This window comes from Chaetodon auriga, chromosome 21, assembly GCF_051107435.1.
Source record: "Chaetodon auriga isolate fChaAug3 chromosome 21, fChaAug3.hap1, whole genome shotgun sequence".
NCBI lineage: Eukaryota > Metazoa > Chordata > Actinopteri > Chaetodontiformes > Chaetodontidae > Chaetodon > Chaetodon auriga.
The window spans coordinates 2,334,504-2,350,438 of record NC_135094.1 but is presented as its reverse complement, the minus strand read 5'-3'; the positions used below and the strand labels follow the sequence as shown (position 1 = coordinate 2,350,438).

The 15,935-nt window shown below is 41.6% G+C and overlaps 3 protein-coding genes across 3 annotated transcripts; all 3 read left to right on the top strand.

Moving 5' to 3' along the window:
• The first annotated feature begins 432 nt into the window (after positions 1–432).
• Positions 433–1,741, top strand: LOC143339965 (uncharacterized). The gene is made up of 4 exons (XM_076761532.1): positions 433–574; positions 665–773; positions 981–1,055; positions 1,175–1,741. The coding sequence occupies exons 1-4, from the start codon at positions 496–498 to the stop codon at positions 1,512–1,514; spliced, it is 603 nt and encodes a 200-aa protein (XP_076617647.1). The 5' UTR covers positions 433–495; the 3' UTR covers positions 1,515–1,741.
• A 1,782-nt stretch (positions 1,742–3,523) lies between these two features.
• On the top strand, positions 3,524–4,689 carry LOC143340113 (uncharacterized). Its single transcript, XM_076761735.1, has 4 exons — positions 3,524–3,665; positions 3,756–3,864; positions 4,072–4,146; positions 4,266–4,689. The coding sequence occupies exons 1-4, from the start codon at positions 3,587–3,589 to the stop codon at positions 4,447–4,449; spliced, it is 447 nt and encodes a 148-aa protein (XP_076617850.1). The 5' UTR covers positions 3,524–3,586; the 3' UTR covers positions 4,450–4,689.
• A 1,658-nt stretch (positions 4,690–6,347) lies between these two features.
• Positions 6,348–7,634, top strand: LOC143339967 (uncharacterized). The gene is made up of 4 exons (XM_076761533.1): positions 6,348–6,492; positions 6,592–6,700; positions 6,908–6,982; positions 7,096–7,634. Exons 1-4 carry the CDS (start codon positions 6,414–6,416, stop codon positions 7,286–7,288), a joined length of 456 nt encoding a protein of 151 aa, XP_076617648.1. The 5' UTR covers positions 6,348–6,413; the 3' UTR covers positions 7,289–7,634.
• Positions 7,635–15,935: the final 8,301 nt, after the last annotated feature.

The following is a 15,935-nucleotide window of genomic DNA, read 5'->3' as shown; positions in this document are numbered from 1 at the left end:
TCGTTGCTGGCTGCTTCAGATTTTCATGATCTTGAGATGAAGCAGATTTACACTCAACAGGGACCAGTTTGCATCAGGTTTGTTTCCTCACTTTTTTCTCCATTAATACTTTAATAAATGTAACCATAGCAGGTGACCTCTGGCCTGTGAGGGATTCCTGACACCCCCGCCGTCAGACAATCAGGAGAAAATGATGATTTTCTTTTCCAAACGAAACATATGATGAAAGTGCTTCCTGTTGGTAAATCGGTCACTTGATGGAAACCACCGTAAATCGGCGGCTCATTCATTCAGATGAAGAGAGAGGACTGACAGAAAAAAACTGGAGGATGACTAACCAGAGGGATCACTTCTGCTTTCTCAGGCTTTAAGTATCGGATGCGTCCAGTCGGCCGTCACTTCACCGAGCTTTCTGCAGAAGAAAGACCAGCAGAGATTACTTCATTCAGCATTTATCCTTTTAACCTCAGATTTAACACAAACCCTTTAGTCAAAATGATGAACTGTGGAAGCCTGTTGAAGACTGCGCTGCTCGCCATGGTCCTGGTCACTTTGATTGTGTCTGGATCAGCAGGTAAGATTCAGCTTTAGGTACACAAGACAAGATCTTACAGAAGCCATTTAAATGGACTTTTTTAACTGTCTCCTGGATCTGTTGTTTCAGCTGAGAAGCTGGCATCCTGCTGCAAGACAGTCACCAGACAGGAGATAAATGATCCAATCACAGGATACATGGTCCAGAAAGCGAACCTCCCGTGTGTCCGAGCTGTCATGTAAGTCAGAGGAAAAACGCTGCATGTTAAAAAGTAAAGATCTGACCTTCAGAATGTGGACCTCTAAATCCTCCCGCCTCTTTCATCAACTGATAACTTCACGTTTCATCTTCGTTTCTGTGTATTTGCTATAAGCTGACGTATCTACAGCATGTTGAAACGCTTCATTTAAGACACTCATGTTGCGTTTGTTCGTCCGTCCTGCAGCTTCCAAACAGAAAAAGGTCTTTTCTGCAGTCAGGTCAACGCTCCCTGGGTCCACCGCAAGATTATGGCATTCGAGTGAGTTTATCCAGACTGTTCATTCGCTCACACGTTCACTGGGCCTCTTCTCACTCACTCATCATTCAATCCAAACTTGTGCTCTTAAATACTTTTGTCTTTGATTCTCTTTCTCACAGAAAAGCAAAGGCTCAGGCCAGACTGTCGCCTGTGGTCCCCTCATCTACCGTCTCCCTGCTCTCCATCATCACATCCACTGCCTCCACCACTTCCTCATCCTCTCTTCCTCCCTCCTCATCCTCTCTTCCTACTCCCTCATCCTCTCTTCCTCCCTCCTCATCCTCTCTTCCTCCCTCCTCATCCTCTCTTCCTACTCCCTCATCCTCTCTTCCTCCCTCCTCATCCTCTCTTCCTACTCCCTCATCCTCTCTTCCTCCCTCCTCATTCTCTCTTCCCTCCTTCCCCTCCACATCGGAGATGCCTGCTGATGAAACCTTCTCAGAAACAGATGATGAGTAGGCCTGCATCTTCTCCACCTCCAGCCAATGAAAACAAAGACTGAATCCATCAAGAAGTTAACGATTATGGACTCAACACTGAAGCTAATGTTTGAAATAGCACTTGAACAACATGATGATGTTAAATTATTGTTTTATGAGTATTTAGTTTCTTTAAATGCCTCCTTCTCACAATGAGTGACATTATTTATTAGTTTAATTTAATTGGTCAGTCCTGATAGAAGTATTCATGTATTTATTACCAAGTGTATTTATGAATGTTTACAAGTTAGAGGACAGAACTTAACAATCATTGTAATGATTTTATCATTACCATCAATCTTAAATCTATGAAACCATTTCGAGATATTTTATTTATTTGGAAGCTTGTGAGAACTTTTCATCTAAAATAAACATTTCACATGTGATCCTGCATCCAGTTTTTAGGTGTTTGGCTGCTCATCTCTGTCTTTTCTGGCTTCTTTATGATATGAAAATACAAAAGCTGTAAGGGCTTCAGACCTTTATCAAGATAAGGACCAATATGAAATGTGCCCTCTGGCAGCTGTGGTTAACAGTTAGCAGGGATGGAAAGGATGCCGGAATATTATACTCAAGTCAAAGTAAAAGTACTTCTGTGAATACATACTTAAATAAAAGCACTGAGTAAATGTTACTGCGTTACAGCTTTTTTTGAAGGTGGGGATTAAATGATGATATATGATCCTACTGTTAAATTAAAGAACATGTTAAGGCCACAAAACAAATTGCATTAGATGTCAAAGTATTCAATAGTGGAAGAACATCACAGCACGGAGCCCTGATGTGGAAACCAACAATGAATCCCACGTTGACAGACAGCACATCGCAGCTGACTGTTAAATAAATATACAGTCGCCTTCCTCTGTGTAGCCCGAGTGGAATTAACTAGAAAAAAGCCCCACAAAACTCAGAAAATTTAAAAAGAAAATGAGCAAAAAATGAATGAAACTTCCATCACCACAGAGGGAGCAACAAGCTCGAAGCACAAAGCCTCATAAAGTCAAAGATCTCCTCCAGACAATTTTTGAGATGGATATAAAACACAGTACTTTGACTTATGATGTGTCTCTGATAGAGTTTTCCCACAAAACAAGTTCGATGATCTGTTTAAAATCCTGAAAATGACATCTACTCCTTCTCCCTCATTAAAAAACCCTGAATCTATGACTATGCAAATACATTTCACTTCAAAAGCTGAACTGTGTCATATCTGCTTCACTGAGGAGTCATGTCTCAGTGTTTGTGCGTTGTGGGCTTCAGGTCTCCACATCACACTTGTGTGAGTTCAGTGCTGGACCAGGACCAGGACCAGGACCAGAAACACGCTCTGTGAAGGACTCTTCAGTGAACGGTTCATGGTTCTGTAACGCAGCCTGACTCTGCTGCTGGAGGCTCAGAGGACCGTGTTGTGACATGTCTGTGATGACCGCACGCTGTAGTAAGTCCTGACCTAAACCATTACTCAATTGTTTGTGACATAAATGCCACAACAGTGACTTCCTCATTATTAATAAAGCTTCAACTTGCAGAAAATCATCTTCCTCACCTCTTTTAACACAGCTTCTTCAGATTTTCATGATCTTGAAATGAGGCAGATTTACACTCAACAGGGACCAGTTTGCATCAGGTTTGCAGATTGTTTCCTCACTTTTTTCTCCATTAATGCTTTAATAAATGTAACCATAGCAGGTGACCTCTGGCCTGTGAGGGATTCCTGACACCCCCGCCGTCAGACAATCAGGAGAAAATGATGATTTTCTTTTCCAAACGAAACATATGATGAAAGTGCTTCCTGTTGGTAAATCGGTCACTTGATGGAAACCACCGTAAATCGGCGGCTCATTCATTCAGATGAAGAGAGAGGACTGACAGAAAAAAACTGGAGGATGACTAACCAGAGGGATCACTTCTGCTTTCTCAGGCTTTAAGTATCGGATGCGTCCAGTCGGCCGTCACTTCACCGAGCTTTCTGCAGAAGAAAGACCAGCAGAGATTACTTCATTCAGCATTTATCCTTTTAACCTCAGATTTAACACAAACCCTTTAGTCAAAATGATGAACTGTGGAAGCCTGTTGAAGACTGCGCTGCTCGCCATGGTCCTGGTCACTTTGATTGTGTCTGGATCAGCAGGTAAGATTCAGCTTTAGGTACACAAGACAAGATCTTACAGAAGCCATTTAAATGGACTTTTTTAACTGTCTCCTGGATCTGTTGTTTCAGCTGAGAAGCTGGCATCCTGCTGCAAGACAGTCACCAGACAGGAGATAAATGATCCAATCACAGGATACATGGTCCAGAAAGCGAACCTCCCGTGTGTCCGAGCTGTCATGTAAGTCAGAGGAAAAACGCTGCATGTTAAAAAGTAAAGATCTGACCTTCAGAATGTGGACCTCTAAATCCTCCCGCCTCTTTCATCAACTGATAACTTCACGTTTCATCTTCGTTTCTGTGTATTTGCTATAAGCTGACGTATCTACAGCATGTTGAAACGCTTCATTTAAGACACTCATGTTGCGTTTGTTCGTCCGTCCTGCAGCTTCCAAACAGAAAAAGGTCTTTTCTGCAGTCAGGTCAACGCTCCCTGGGTCCACCGCAAGATTATGGCATTCGAGTGAGTTTATCCAGACTGTTCATTCGCTCACACGTTCACTGGGCCTCTTCTCACTCACTCATCATTCAATCCAAACTTGTGCTCTTAAATACTTTTGTCTTTGATTCTCTTTCTCACAGAAAAGCAAAGGCTCAGGCCAGATTGTCGCCTGTGGTCCCCTCATCTACCGTCTCCCTGCTCTCCATCATCACATCCACTGCCTCCACCACTTCCTCATCCTCTCTTCCTCCCTCCTCATCCTCTCTTCCCTCCTTCCCCTCCACATCTGAAATGCCTGCTGATGAAACCTTCTCAGAAAGATGATGAGTAGGACTGCATCTTCTCCACCTCCAGCCAATGAAAACAAAGACTGAATCCATCAAGAAGTTAACGATTATGGACTCAACACTGAAGCTAATGTTTGAAACAGCACTTGAACAACATGATGATGTTAAATTATTGTTTTATGAGTATTTAGTTTCTTTAAATGCCTCCTTCTCACAATGAGTGACATTATTTATTCATTCATGTATTTATTACCAAGTGTATTTATGAATGCTTACAAGTTAGAGGACAGAATTTTATTGTTTAAGTCAACTCTTACAGTCATGAAACTGTTCTGAGAAAATGTTCTGAGATATTTATTTATTTGAAAGCTCGTGAGAACTTTTCATCATGAAAACTTTGGTCAGAAATAAATGTTCCTCATGTGATGCTGCATCCAGTGTTTATGTGTTTGACTGTTTATTAGCATCTTATCTGACTCCTCTCTGACATGAAAAAGCAAGAAGCTGTCAGGGCTGCAGACCTTCATCAAGATAAGGATCAAACCTGAAACATGTGGCAGCTGTGGTTAGTGGCTGCCAGGGATGGAAAGAGAAGTAGAATATTATATGAAGGCAAAAGTACTTAGATAAAACTAACATAGAAAGATCTCAGAAAGAGGTAATAAAATAGATATATGTATACACTGAGATGTAAACAGGTAACCTGGTAAATAAGCAGCTGGAGCTCGTAAAGTAGAACGCAGTATGTATGTACAGTACTGCTCTGTATATCAGAAGTATGGCAGTAAAGTGACGTCCATGTATCAATACAGTGTGAGTGAAGTGATGAGCTCAACAGCTGCAGTGTTCAACTGTCTTATGGCCTGTGGGATGAGGCTGTCCCTGAGCCTCGTGGTGTGGGACCAGACCCTGTGAGACTAGTGTCCTGGCACCAAGATGTCAGGGCTCAGAGTTCTTCTCTGCGGACCGTCTTATCATCACCAGTGATCAGGCCAATGACAGCTGTGTCATCAGCAAACTGATGGTGTTGAAGCTTTGAGTGGCCACACAGGGAGGACAGGAAAGGGCTGAACATGCAGCCCAGAGGGGCCCTGGTACTGAGAGACAGGGTGGGGGATGTGGTGGTCTCACGCAGCCCTGGGTCTGCCCATGAGGAAGTTCAGCATCCAGTCAGCATTGAGTCCCAGGACTCTGAGCTTGACATCAAGCTTGAAGGGCACAGTGGTCTTTATGAAACGTGTGGGGAGAACAGACTGGAGCAGCGAGGGGGTGACAATTCTGTCAAGATATCCACTAGTTGATCTGCACACACACTGAGGACCCTGCAAGGGATACCATCAGGTCCAGGTGCCCTGTGTGGATGAATCCTTCTGAAGGAAACATCAGCCCTGGATCGTATTAGCGGGCAGGGGGCTGCACCTTTTGTACCTCCACAGCAGGGACGTTGTTCTCAAAGAGAACAGGATGCACTCAGTTCATCTGCAGAGATGCAGACATTATCTCAGCAGCGATAGTTCTTAGCTGGACCATGGTCGATAGATTACATTCTGTCCGTGTATTGTTTCTTGGCACTGCTCACAGCGCTAAGCAGTGACGTAGGGCTGTGTCTGATTGGTCAGACCGGCGCTGAACGGTCCATGCCATCATTGCGACTTGCTTGAGTTTTGCCTGATGATGGTCTGAGGATGATCTCCGGTCCGTGAGGAATTCCCAACACCCCAAACAAAACGCAATGATGAAAGTGCCTCCTGTTGGTCAGCTGTCAGGTGACTTCATGGAAATTCTGTAAGCCGGCGGGTCATTCACTCGGAAGAAGAGAGGAGGGACAAAGAAAAAAAGAAGGAACTTGACTAACCTCACTTCTGCTTTTTCAGGCTTTAAGTATCGGATGCGTCCAGTCGGCCGTCACTTCACCGAGCTCTCTGCAGAAGAAAGACCAGCAGAGATTACTTCATTCAGCATTTATCCTTTTAACCTCAGATCTATCACCCTCTTTTGAAAATGATGAACTGTGGAAGCCTGTTGAAGACTGCGCTGCTCGCCATGGTCCTGGTGGCTGTGATTCACTCTGGATCGGCAGGTAAGATTCAGCTTTAGACAAACAAAGACTGCTTTTCCTCTTGTGAGCAATTTAATAATTCTTTTTAATGGACTCTTATTTGTTTCTATCCACCTTCAGCTGAGAAGCTGGCATCCTGCTGCAAGACAGTCACCAGACAGGAGATAAATGATCCAATCACAGGATACATGGTCCAGAAAGCGAACCTCCCGTGTGTCCGAGCTGTCATGTAAGTCAGAGGAAAAACGCTGCATGTTAAAAAGTAAAGATCTGACCTTCAGAATGTGGACCTCTAAATCCTCCCGCCTCTTTCATCAACTGATAACTTCACGTTTCATCTTCGTTTCTGTGTATTTGCTATAAGCTGACGTATCTACAGCATGTTGAAACGCTTCATTTAAGACACTCATGTTGCATTTGTTCGTCCTTCCTGCAGCTTCCAAACAGAAAAAGGTCTTTTCTGCAGTCAGGTCAACGCTCCCTGGGTCCACCGCAAGATTATGGCATTCGAGTGAGTTTATCCAGACTGTTCATTCACTCACACGTTCACTGGGCCTCTTCTCACTCACTCATCATTCAATCCAAACTTGTGCTCTTAAATACTTTCGATTCTCTTTCTCACAGAAAAGCAAAGGCTCAGGCCAGACTGTCGCCTGTGGTCCCCTCATCTACCGTCTCCCTGCTCTCCATCATCACATCCACTGCCTCCACCACTCCCTCATCCTCTCTTCCTCCCTCCTCATCCTCTCTTCCCTCCTTCCCCTCCACATCGGAGATGCCTGCTGATGAAACCTTCTCAGAAACAGATGATGAGTAGGCCTGCATCTTCTCCACCTCCAGCCAATGAAAACAAAGACTGAATCCATCAAGAAGTTAACGATTATGGACTCAACACTGAAGCTAATGTTTGAAACAGCACTTGAACAACATGATGATGTTAAATTATTGTTTTAAGAGTATTTAGTTTCTTTAAATGTCTCCTATCAATGAGTGACATTATTTATTAGTTTTATTTATTTGACCAGTGCTGACTGAATACTGATGTCGTATTTACTACCAATTTTATTTATGGATGTTTACAAGTTACTGCACTGAACTTAACGATCAATTTAGTGTTTGAGATATTTATTTATTTGAAAGCTTGTGAGAACTTTTCATCTGAAGGAGATGTGTCACTGTGAAAACTTTGGTCAGAAATAAACGTTCCTCATATGATGCTGCATCCGGTGTTTATGTGTTTGACTGTTTGTTTGCATCTTATCTGACATGAAAAAGCAAGAAGCTTAACGGGCTGAGAGCTTTATTCATATAAGGATAAAAGAAACTAATCATGCCATGTGACAGCTGTGGTTAGTGGTTGGAGGATTAAATAAACCACAATGGCAAAAAGGTGTTGAACATCTTCACACCGGAAAAACAGCATCGTCATTTTATCATCCCGCAATCTTGTCATTAGTTTTCCATTTGGGTCGAGTGTTCACACCAAGCAGCTGTGTTCACACATACAGATGTGCAAACTTCTGTCTCCTCAGACTCTCTGTGAGGACTTATTTTGTGTCAGTACAGCGAATGCCACATGAAATGTTCCCCTCACCTTTTCAGCGATGGAACTGGGGAGGCTGTGTTCGACTCTTCATCATCAACAATCCATCCAACGTGCCAGCTACATGGACTCCCTCCATCACTTTTCACATGCGCAACCAAGAGCAACACCATGTCTTTGTAAAACCAATCCATCATCCTTTGTACAAACCATCACGCCCTCCATGTGACAGCAGGCTTTTCGGCTCGAGGTCGGACAACGCTTTATGTTAACGAGCCGGCCTTAACTTGAAGAGACCAAAGGAAGCATCCAATCACGTTTGTCAAAGTGATCTACCCATTAAATCAACTCCAGACAGTGGCCTTAGTGCTCTATGTTACTGCATGTCAAACAAAAGCTGAACATATCTAATAGTTAATTCAGCTGTTTTCCTGTCTGATACTCCAATGATGTTTTTACTCTTACAGTAGTTTGTGTGGACATGACATGGGACGCCCCACATGGCAGCAGAATTGATGCAGCGCTTTCATGACTGCAAAGGCCCAGGAAGCACCGATTCGGTGATTTCAAGGACCAAGAGACATCTCTGTGTCTTGGTTAGCACAGGTTTATTATGGCTGAAGAAGGTCGAGCAGGTCGTATCTACATGATGTACCAGAGAGGCTGCTAAATCAAACTAAAAAGCTTCACCTATCAACCTTTTCTTTAGCTTAAAAAACGTCTATATATCTTCACCAATATAATCCTATAATAGATTCTTCAGTGACACATCACTCTGCTTGGTTTGTCCCCACCTCTCTGCCTCTGTTTTATCATTATAACATCACGTCACCTCTTCATCCACCGACACACATTCTCTGTATGACCTGCAGTCCGGTGGTGGGTGTTTCACTGTTCCTGTCTCATAAAGGCTGGCATCAGTTTGCGGACTCACAGGCAAAGCGTTTTTTTCCATGATTTTAACTACAAAGTCGCAAGTTGCTGCCTGCCCCTTTAGATTTTGAGAGAGTAAATGATAGCAGTGGAGTCTTCAGAGATGCTGGCAGCGTTCGACGTTCCTGTCAATCACTCTGGGGCATGCCCCCTTTCCAGTAATCTTGCTGGCATCAGCAGAGCTTGTTTTGCTTTCAAATTAAGTTTCACATTCGCCTTGATGAGTCGCTGTCTCATGTCTCGTCTAAGTCCAGAGAGGTTTCTGTCTCCTGTCCTACTATCTTGCCACTTCTCTCTTGTGGTATTAAACAACACAGACACATTTCTGTTGGTTTCCCAACATTTTGAGATACACATGATTGAAACTTTTGCTGGCACAGAAGCACTGAAGAAGTTATTCCGAATTAATGGGAAAGAAGCAGTGACTGTGCTAAAACTTTACATTTGAAGTCAATGATAAAAAACATGTCATTAAGTCTCCATGCGTGTTTTTGTCACTCTGTTCATTTCGTCTCCAGAGCAGAGTGTCTCATACGATCACCTGCTGAATGAAACGTAAACTCAACGCCCCTAATGAGACGAGCTGCCGGTCTAAATTACATTTTAGTTCTTATTGGACAGCTTAATATAGATTCAGGATCAAATTGTTTTTCATTTTTAATAAAATAGATAAACAAAATTTACCAAACTGAGACGATCTTGATCAACTTGTGAACACCATTCAAACTTAAACCCTTAATTCACCAAGTTAGTCTGGTCCTGGTCTGGCCTTGTTCACTGGGAGGCTGTTGAGCCAGTCTTGTCACCCACACTGTAAACACCATCACTCCCTGGTGCTCCCATCTCTCGGTCGGGGCAATCTGAGTAACTGCAAGGCTCACTGAGCTAACCTGCTAGTGGCAGCCACAGACAGCTACAGCAGAATGTACAGTGAGAGGCAGATATCAGCTGCTAAGGTGATATGCTGCCCAGCATTTGTTTGGCGGCTTTGACGGCTGGCGATATCTTACACATTATTCATTTTGAGAAGAAAACACAAATCAGATTGAGGAGCATAAGAAGCATTTGAGCTTAATTTTTGGCCCAATAAGGATCAAATTGAGGTGCTTTGGCTCCACTTAGTTTCACTTTTCTCTTTAAGATGAATAAGTCACAGATAAATGCAAGTGAAATATAAAAATACCTTTCTTTTCATTCAAACTTTCCATCACAGCTGATGTACTAACTTCCAGTGAGGTCATGAATAATTACAGCCTTTGTGTGTGTTTTAATTACCAAAGAAAAACACAGAGCAACATGGAAAACATGCATGCTGTCTATCCTGTCACTCATGACACTGCACAACAGGCAGCATCACCCACCACACTGTGCATCTCTTTCACATGTTGTGTTTGTTGTGTGGACTTCATAGGTGTGATTATGAGAGCAAACGTGTCAGGATGTTTCTCAGAAAGATGTCAAAAATCTGCTGACGGAGGGCAAACTAGATTTTCTGCTGGGGGGTGGAGGTGTGATAATACTGTGACCACAAAACACATATACAGAACTCAAATACATATAGAAGCACGTCATCAGCACTGCCCACATCCAAACCCACCCAAAGCTCTGCACTTACTGATAAATATCCAAACATCCATCAGTTTGTGTAGTTGCAGCCCCATCAGTCAACCAGTCCACCAGCGAGTCCACTGGTCAAAATGTCCACGAGGATCCTGTCCATCACCCTTCTGCTGTTAGCATGTCTGTGCTTCCAGTCCACTGCAGGAAACTGTAAGTGCCAAAAAATTTCAACACATTACACTGAGCCAGGCTTCATTACTTACTCACAGATGTTAAAACATATCTTTGTTTAATGACTGTAATTGTTATTAACGATGTCCACGGCACACAGCTGCAGGTTTCTCTTAAAATGTCTTCAAATTTTAACATTTCACAAGTTTTTCTTTCAGCTACTGTTGCATTACCTTCCTGCTTTAACGTAGTGAGACTACCACTCAGTCTCATTTCATGCTGCTCTGTGTGACCTCTGTGTGTCTCACGTTTAGTTTCATTAGTGTATTTAGTATCCCCTGTACTGACTGTCATCTCGATACAGCGCTGGCGGTGCAACTTCAGAGTGAATTTTACTTTAATTAATGTTCAAACTCTTCAAGCTGTCAATCAAATGACAAGAAGGAAGAGGAAAGAGAGCATAATTCCCTTTCCACAAACCTTTACCTCAAATGCAGGATTCTGATAACTTTCATTTTACAATTTCATCAGACTTTAAAATTTTAAGACATTGCATGATCGTGATTTCCCAATTTGAATGAGCAAGTCAAGCTTTCCATTACGCTTATTCTCACTCTCTTTGTCGTCTCTCAGTCTTCCTCCAAATTTCAGATCAATTCCACATTTTACTGCCATAACAATATTCTAAATTATGCCAACAGTAAAGAATAAACATGTCAAGCGTTGTTTTTCACCCGACACGGTCGCCCTGCTCTGATACCGCGCAGCAGCAGTGCATCCTGAGGCAGTACAGACTTGACTAACTGACCACACACCTTTGTTTGAAGTGACTATTCTAATGTTCTTAGATCATCAAAATGAATCTGTTTCACTTCTTCACGTGTAAAAACGGTTGCAGAGTGAAGCAGAATGATCTCAACCTGGTGTCAGCGTATCAGGACGTTTCAGAGGCTGATTTACAGACGATCACCGAGTTATGAACCATCTCATTTTCCACAGTATACACACGGACACAGACACAGTCAAACAATGGTTCTGTCTTTTTCCTTCAGTGCGCCTTGCTTCCCGAAGGTTTCCTCCATGCTGTGTTAAACTCACCAATGCTGATATCAGCCATTTTGTGACTGGGCCCGGATACCGTGAACAATCTGCCAAACCTCCCTGTGTGGAGGCTATAATGTAAGTTTATACAACACTGGAACACACACACCTTCAATCTCCATTGTTCCATTCATTCATATATTTATTTATTTTTTAGCTTCGACACACAACAAGGACAGGTCTGTGTTAATCCCAGGACTGAATGGGTCCAGAAACGTAAGTTGCATCAACACAGACACACAAACACAACAGTATGAACACAGAAACGCTGATGTTTCCTCTCTCTACTCTCTAGTCATTGCCAATATGAGGAAGCTGTGAAGCATCGCCGCCTGTCTGAGCAAAAACGTTTTCCTGCTGCTGTTTGAACCCCCCCCCCCCCCCCCCCACACACACACACACACAGAGCAACGTGTACATACACCCTCATTTTGCACTGTAATAATCCCCTGACTGCACAGATCTGGACGCCTGCTGCTGAGCTCAAACATATATATCTGCAGAAAGAGTGACATGAAGCAATAAATATATTTTATATCCCAAACCATAAAGTATCTTTTGTTTGTTTCCTAAATCGATGTTTCGTTCATAATGAGATATTTTGCTGATCGTGGTCTTCTTGTATCAAACCGTTCCCTTGAAATTAACAGCTGTCTTGACTAAAAAAAGACCTTGTAAATAACAACAGAGATGTTTTATGAAGGCTCAAAAGAGGACAAAATGAAAATGTATTCTTACTGTGATAAAGTTCATCTTGCTCTGAGGAAGTGGTTTTTTTTTAAGTCACTAATCACTGTTGGTGTCAAGTGAATCACTAGGAGTGGATATAAAGTAATGAAGTAAAAACAGAAAAAAGCTGAATGACAGTATTAAAACAGATATTTGAGTATGATGGATTTTACGTCAGTCTGTGGAATGGTTTTTAAAGCAAACAAGTTCTTCTGAAGGAGGAACTGTGCCGACCGTGAGCATAAAGAAGCAGGAAATATTCACCAAGCGTTGAATTATCTCTCAGTAAAACAGCTTCCCTGACGTCTCCCCCTGCGGCCCACAGTCTAACCTCTAAAGGTTCTTGGTTTGCTCTCAAAGCTTATTCCATCGCTGCTGTCTGACAGCTGAGAACAACTTGAATAAAAATTTACAAAAATTTTTTGTTAAGTTATTGATTTTTTGGAGGAATTAACATTTTGAAGGAATTAACATTTTAGTTTTATGAAAAACTGTGCATGCTCTTTGAAAACTGCAACTGAACTTGAATATTTTCATTGTGCTCTTAAATTTGGGCTGCCATAAAAATAAAGCGCAGACATGTTTAAACTTGAGTTTTCAGTTGGACTTGAGTGCCATCTAGTGGCAACCACAGGTGTGAAACAACTGTGTAATACAACACTGTAAACTTATGTTTACACGCTCAGTTGCCGGTTTATTAGGTACATCTGGCTAAAACTGCTGTAGTCCTGCATTACATCCATTAATGTTCAGTTTCTGTTGATTGTGTTGTTTTAGAGAGGTGCTGATTCAACTGTGCTCCATTCTACTGACAGGTGTTTCTATTATTCTGTCAAATCCATTTATATCAGTGACAGCAGACATAAAGCCTTGATAAATTCAAATACACACAGAAAAACAGGCAGATGTAAACATTCCCATAAAGAAACATAATAAATCTGACTCACTGTCTGAGCTGGATCCAGTGTGACCTTTGACATGACGAGCAGTAGACCAACGGTGCGTCTTGGTGTGGGCTCAACGACCTGAGAGCGATGAGAGAGACAAAGAAATTAATTATTACCTCACATTTCTCAGTCATTCTGTAAGTACACTCTCATGCACACACAATGATACACAATAAACATGTGCAGAGCAGGTCGACACACACTGACACACAGGTGTGAGTCGGGCCGTGTTCAAGACCAAAACTGCAGAGAGAAAGAAATTAAAATGAAATGACAGCACAGAGGGAAGGCGAGGTGATCGGCAGGTGTATCCTTGCCTTAAGAGTTCATGTCTGTCTGTGTTTTGGTCAATTATTTTGTGACCTTGTCTCTTTAACCAGTTTCACAGAGATTAATTATGTCAAACCAGTAATCCAGTGTATTTTCTGTGGTGGTGAGATGTGTTCAATTCCAGACATTCTCATACTAGGAAGAAACAGCATAGAAGAAAAAAAAAAATCAAACTCATGTGATAATAGATGAAGACAGATCTGACATCAAAAACAGCGATGACGTCAGAAAATGACCGCAATCTAGGAATTTGTTACCATTGGCTGTGTTGACCCAGTTTCACTGTGGGGAAAGGTATCATATGTAGGCTGGTATGTCCAGTATGCTCCAAAGTCAAATAAAACCCCAAGCTCTAATATTTGACCAATTTAGGCAAACACTGCTGATAGTTCGATGGAGGAAACGTACTGACTAAAGCATCCTAAAAATAAAACTAAGTTCAAACTTCTGTTTAAACGTCTGGGAAGTTAGTCATTAGGAGGATCCCTTGTGGTGACACAGCTGGTGTTTTATTCAGTAAGTAGTAAGACAGTTAAATGCAGACAACACTAAATAAAGCGACTTCAACTTTAATGACCAATCACTGTCATACAGTTTTCTCCCTAAATGTTGAAAACTAAATATCAAGATCCCAGGATTCCCCAACATGACTGTGGAAGGTCAAGTACTGTAGTAAGACTCTGAAATGCCATTTTACAACAAAATGGGCCAACTGGACCTATTTTTAAGCTGCAGGCAGTTCAGATTTTGGCTAAATCGGACATGCAGGCTTCCATCGCCACAACAGGTTCAACCAAAAACCAGTGCTCTCATGTCTCAAACCATCAAAACAACACACCAAAACACACCTGCACACAGAAACAGCACTGTAAATATTAATGAAACACTTAAAATTCATGGGAAACCATTTAAATGGGAAGTATATAAGCTACAGTAGAACATACATCGGCTACTCAAATAAACCACCTCAGACATTTCATTGGAAAGTGGCGATAAAATGTTTTAGCTAGTAGTTAGCTAGTTGTAGCAAACAAGCTAACCTGTTTTAGCCGTGTTAGCATACGACGCTAGCTAACGGTTCGAACATTAGCCGTGTTTATACTATTTTTTAGTTTAATAGTTTTAAGGTCATTAAGGATAATGTTGATATAAGTTATTGATTAATAGATTAATATGGGCGGAACATTCATATAAACCAAATAACGATTTACAAGATCCGTTTCTTACCACAACCGACGTACGAGGATGTGTCAGGGTAACGTTGAACTTCTTCAATTAGCACAAAATTTTGAATTGATTGGTCAACAAAACGGCAGTTGGTTGAGGCTGTCCAATGAGGTACCTTGTAGGCGGGACTACAGGAAGTTAGCTTGAAAAGTATGAAAGCGTGATCGATAAGTTGTATTTTAGCAGAAAAATGATCCCAGTCAGCGTTTTACTGTTCTACATGATGTTTTACAAACACTCAGTGGTGGAAGTATTCAGATCCTTATATAAGTAAAAGTAGAACATTGTGAAAATACTACCTTACTTAAGTTAAAGCATGTACTTCTGAGAAAACATTAAGTAAAAAAACAAAACAAAAAAAACGTAAAGTACTCATTCTTCAGTAAAACATTCCCTATCAGAATTTTAACATTATATCTAATGTTTCTGGATGAATATTACTGCTGCGTTAATGTGTCATCATCTTTCAGTTTATCGGGGAAAAAAAATCCTCAAGTTTGTACTTCAGTGCAGTACTTGAGTAAATGTACTTAGTAACATTGTTTAATGTAAATATTAGATGTATGTATTGTCTCTAATTTGTCTTTACCCCCTGGCTCTAAATGTTATCTGTATGCTTACTTTGCTAAATATAATTATTATTGTACCTACATGACTTCATTTATGGAAAAACAGAACAACCAACATCAGTCAGCAGTTTTCATTTTCAGTAACATCCTGCTGAACACAGATCACACAGACTACATGACTTTTTAAAACATTTTGCAGCAGGAAACGTTTCTATAGAAATATTTCTTAAAGAAAAAGCTGCTTTAGAGGCAGAGATCTTTTAACTTCTGCACATAATCTTGCAGTGCAGACCCAGAGAAGGCTGACCTTTTAAATGACTTTCTACAGCTTACTGGATAAATGCACTCCTCCCT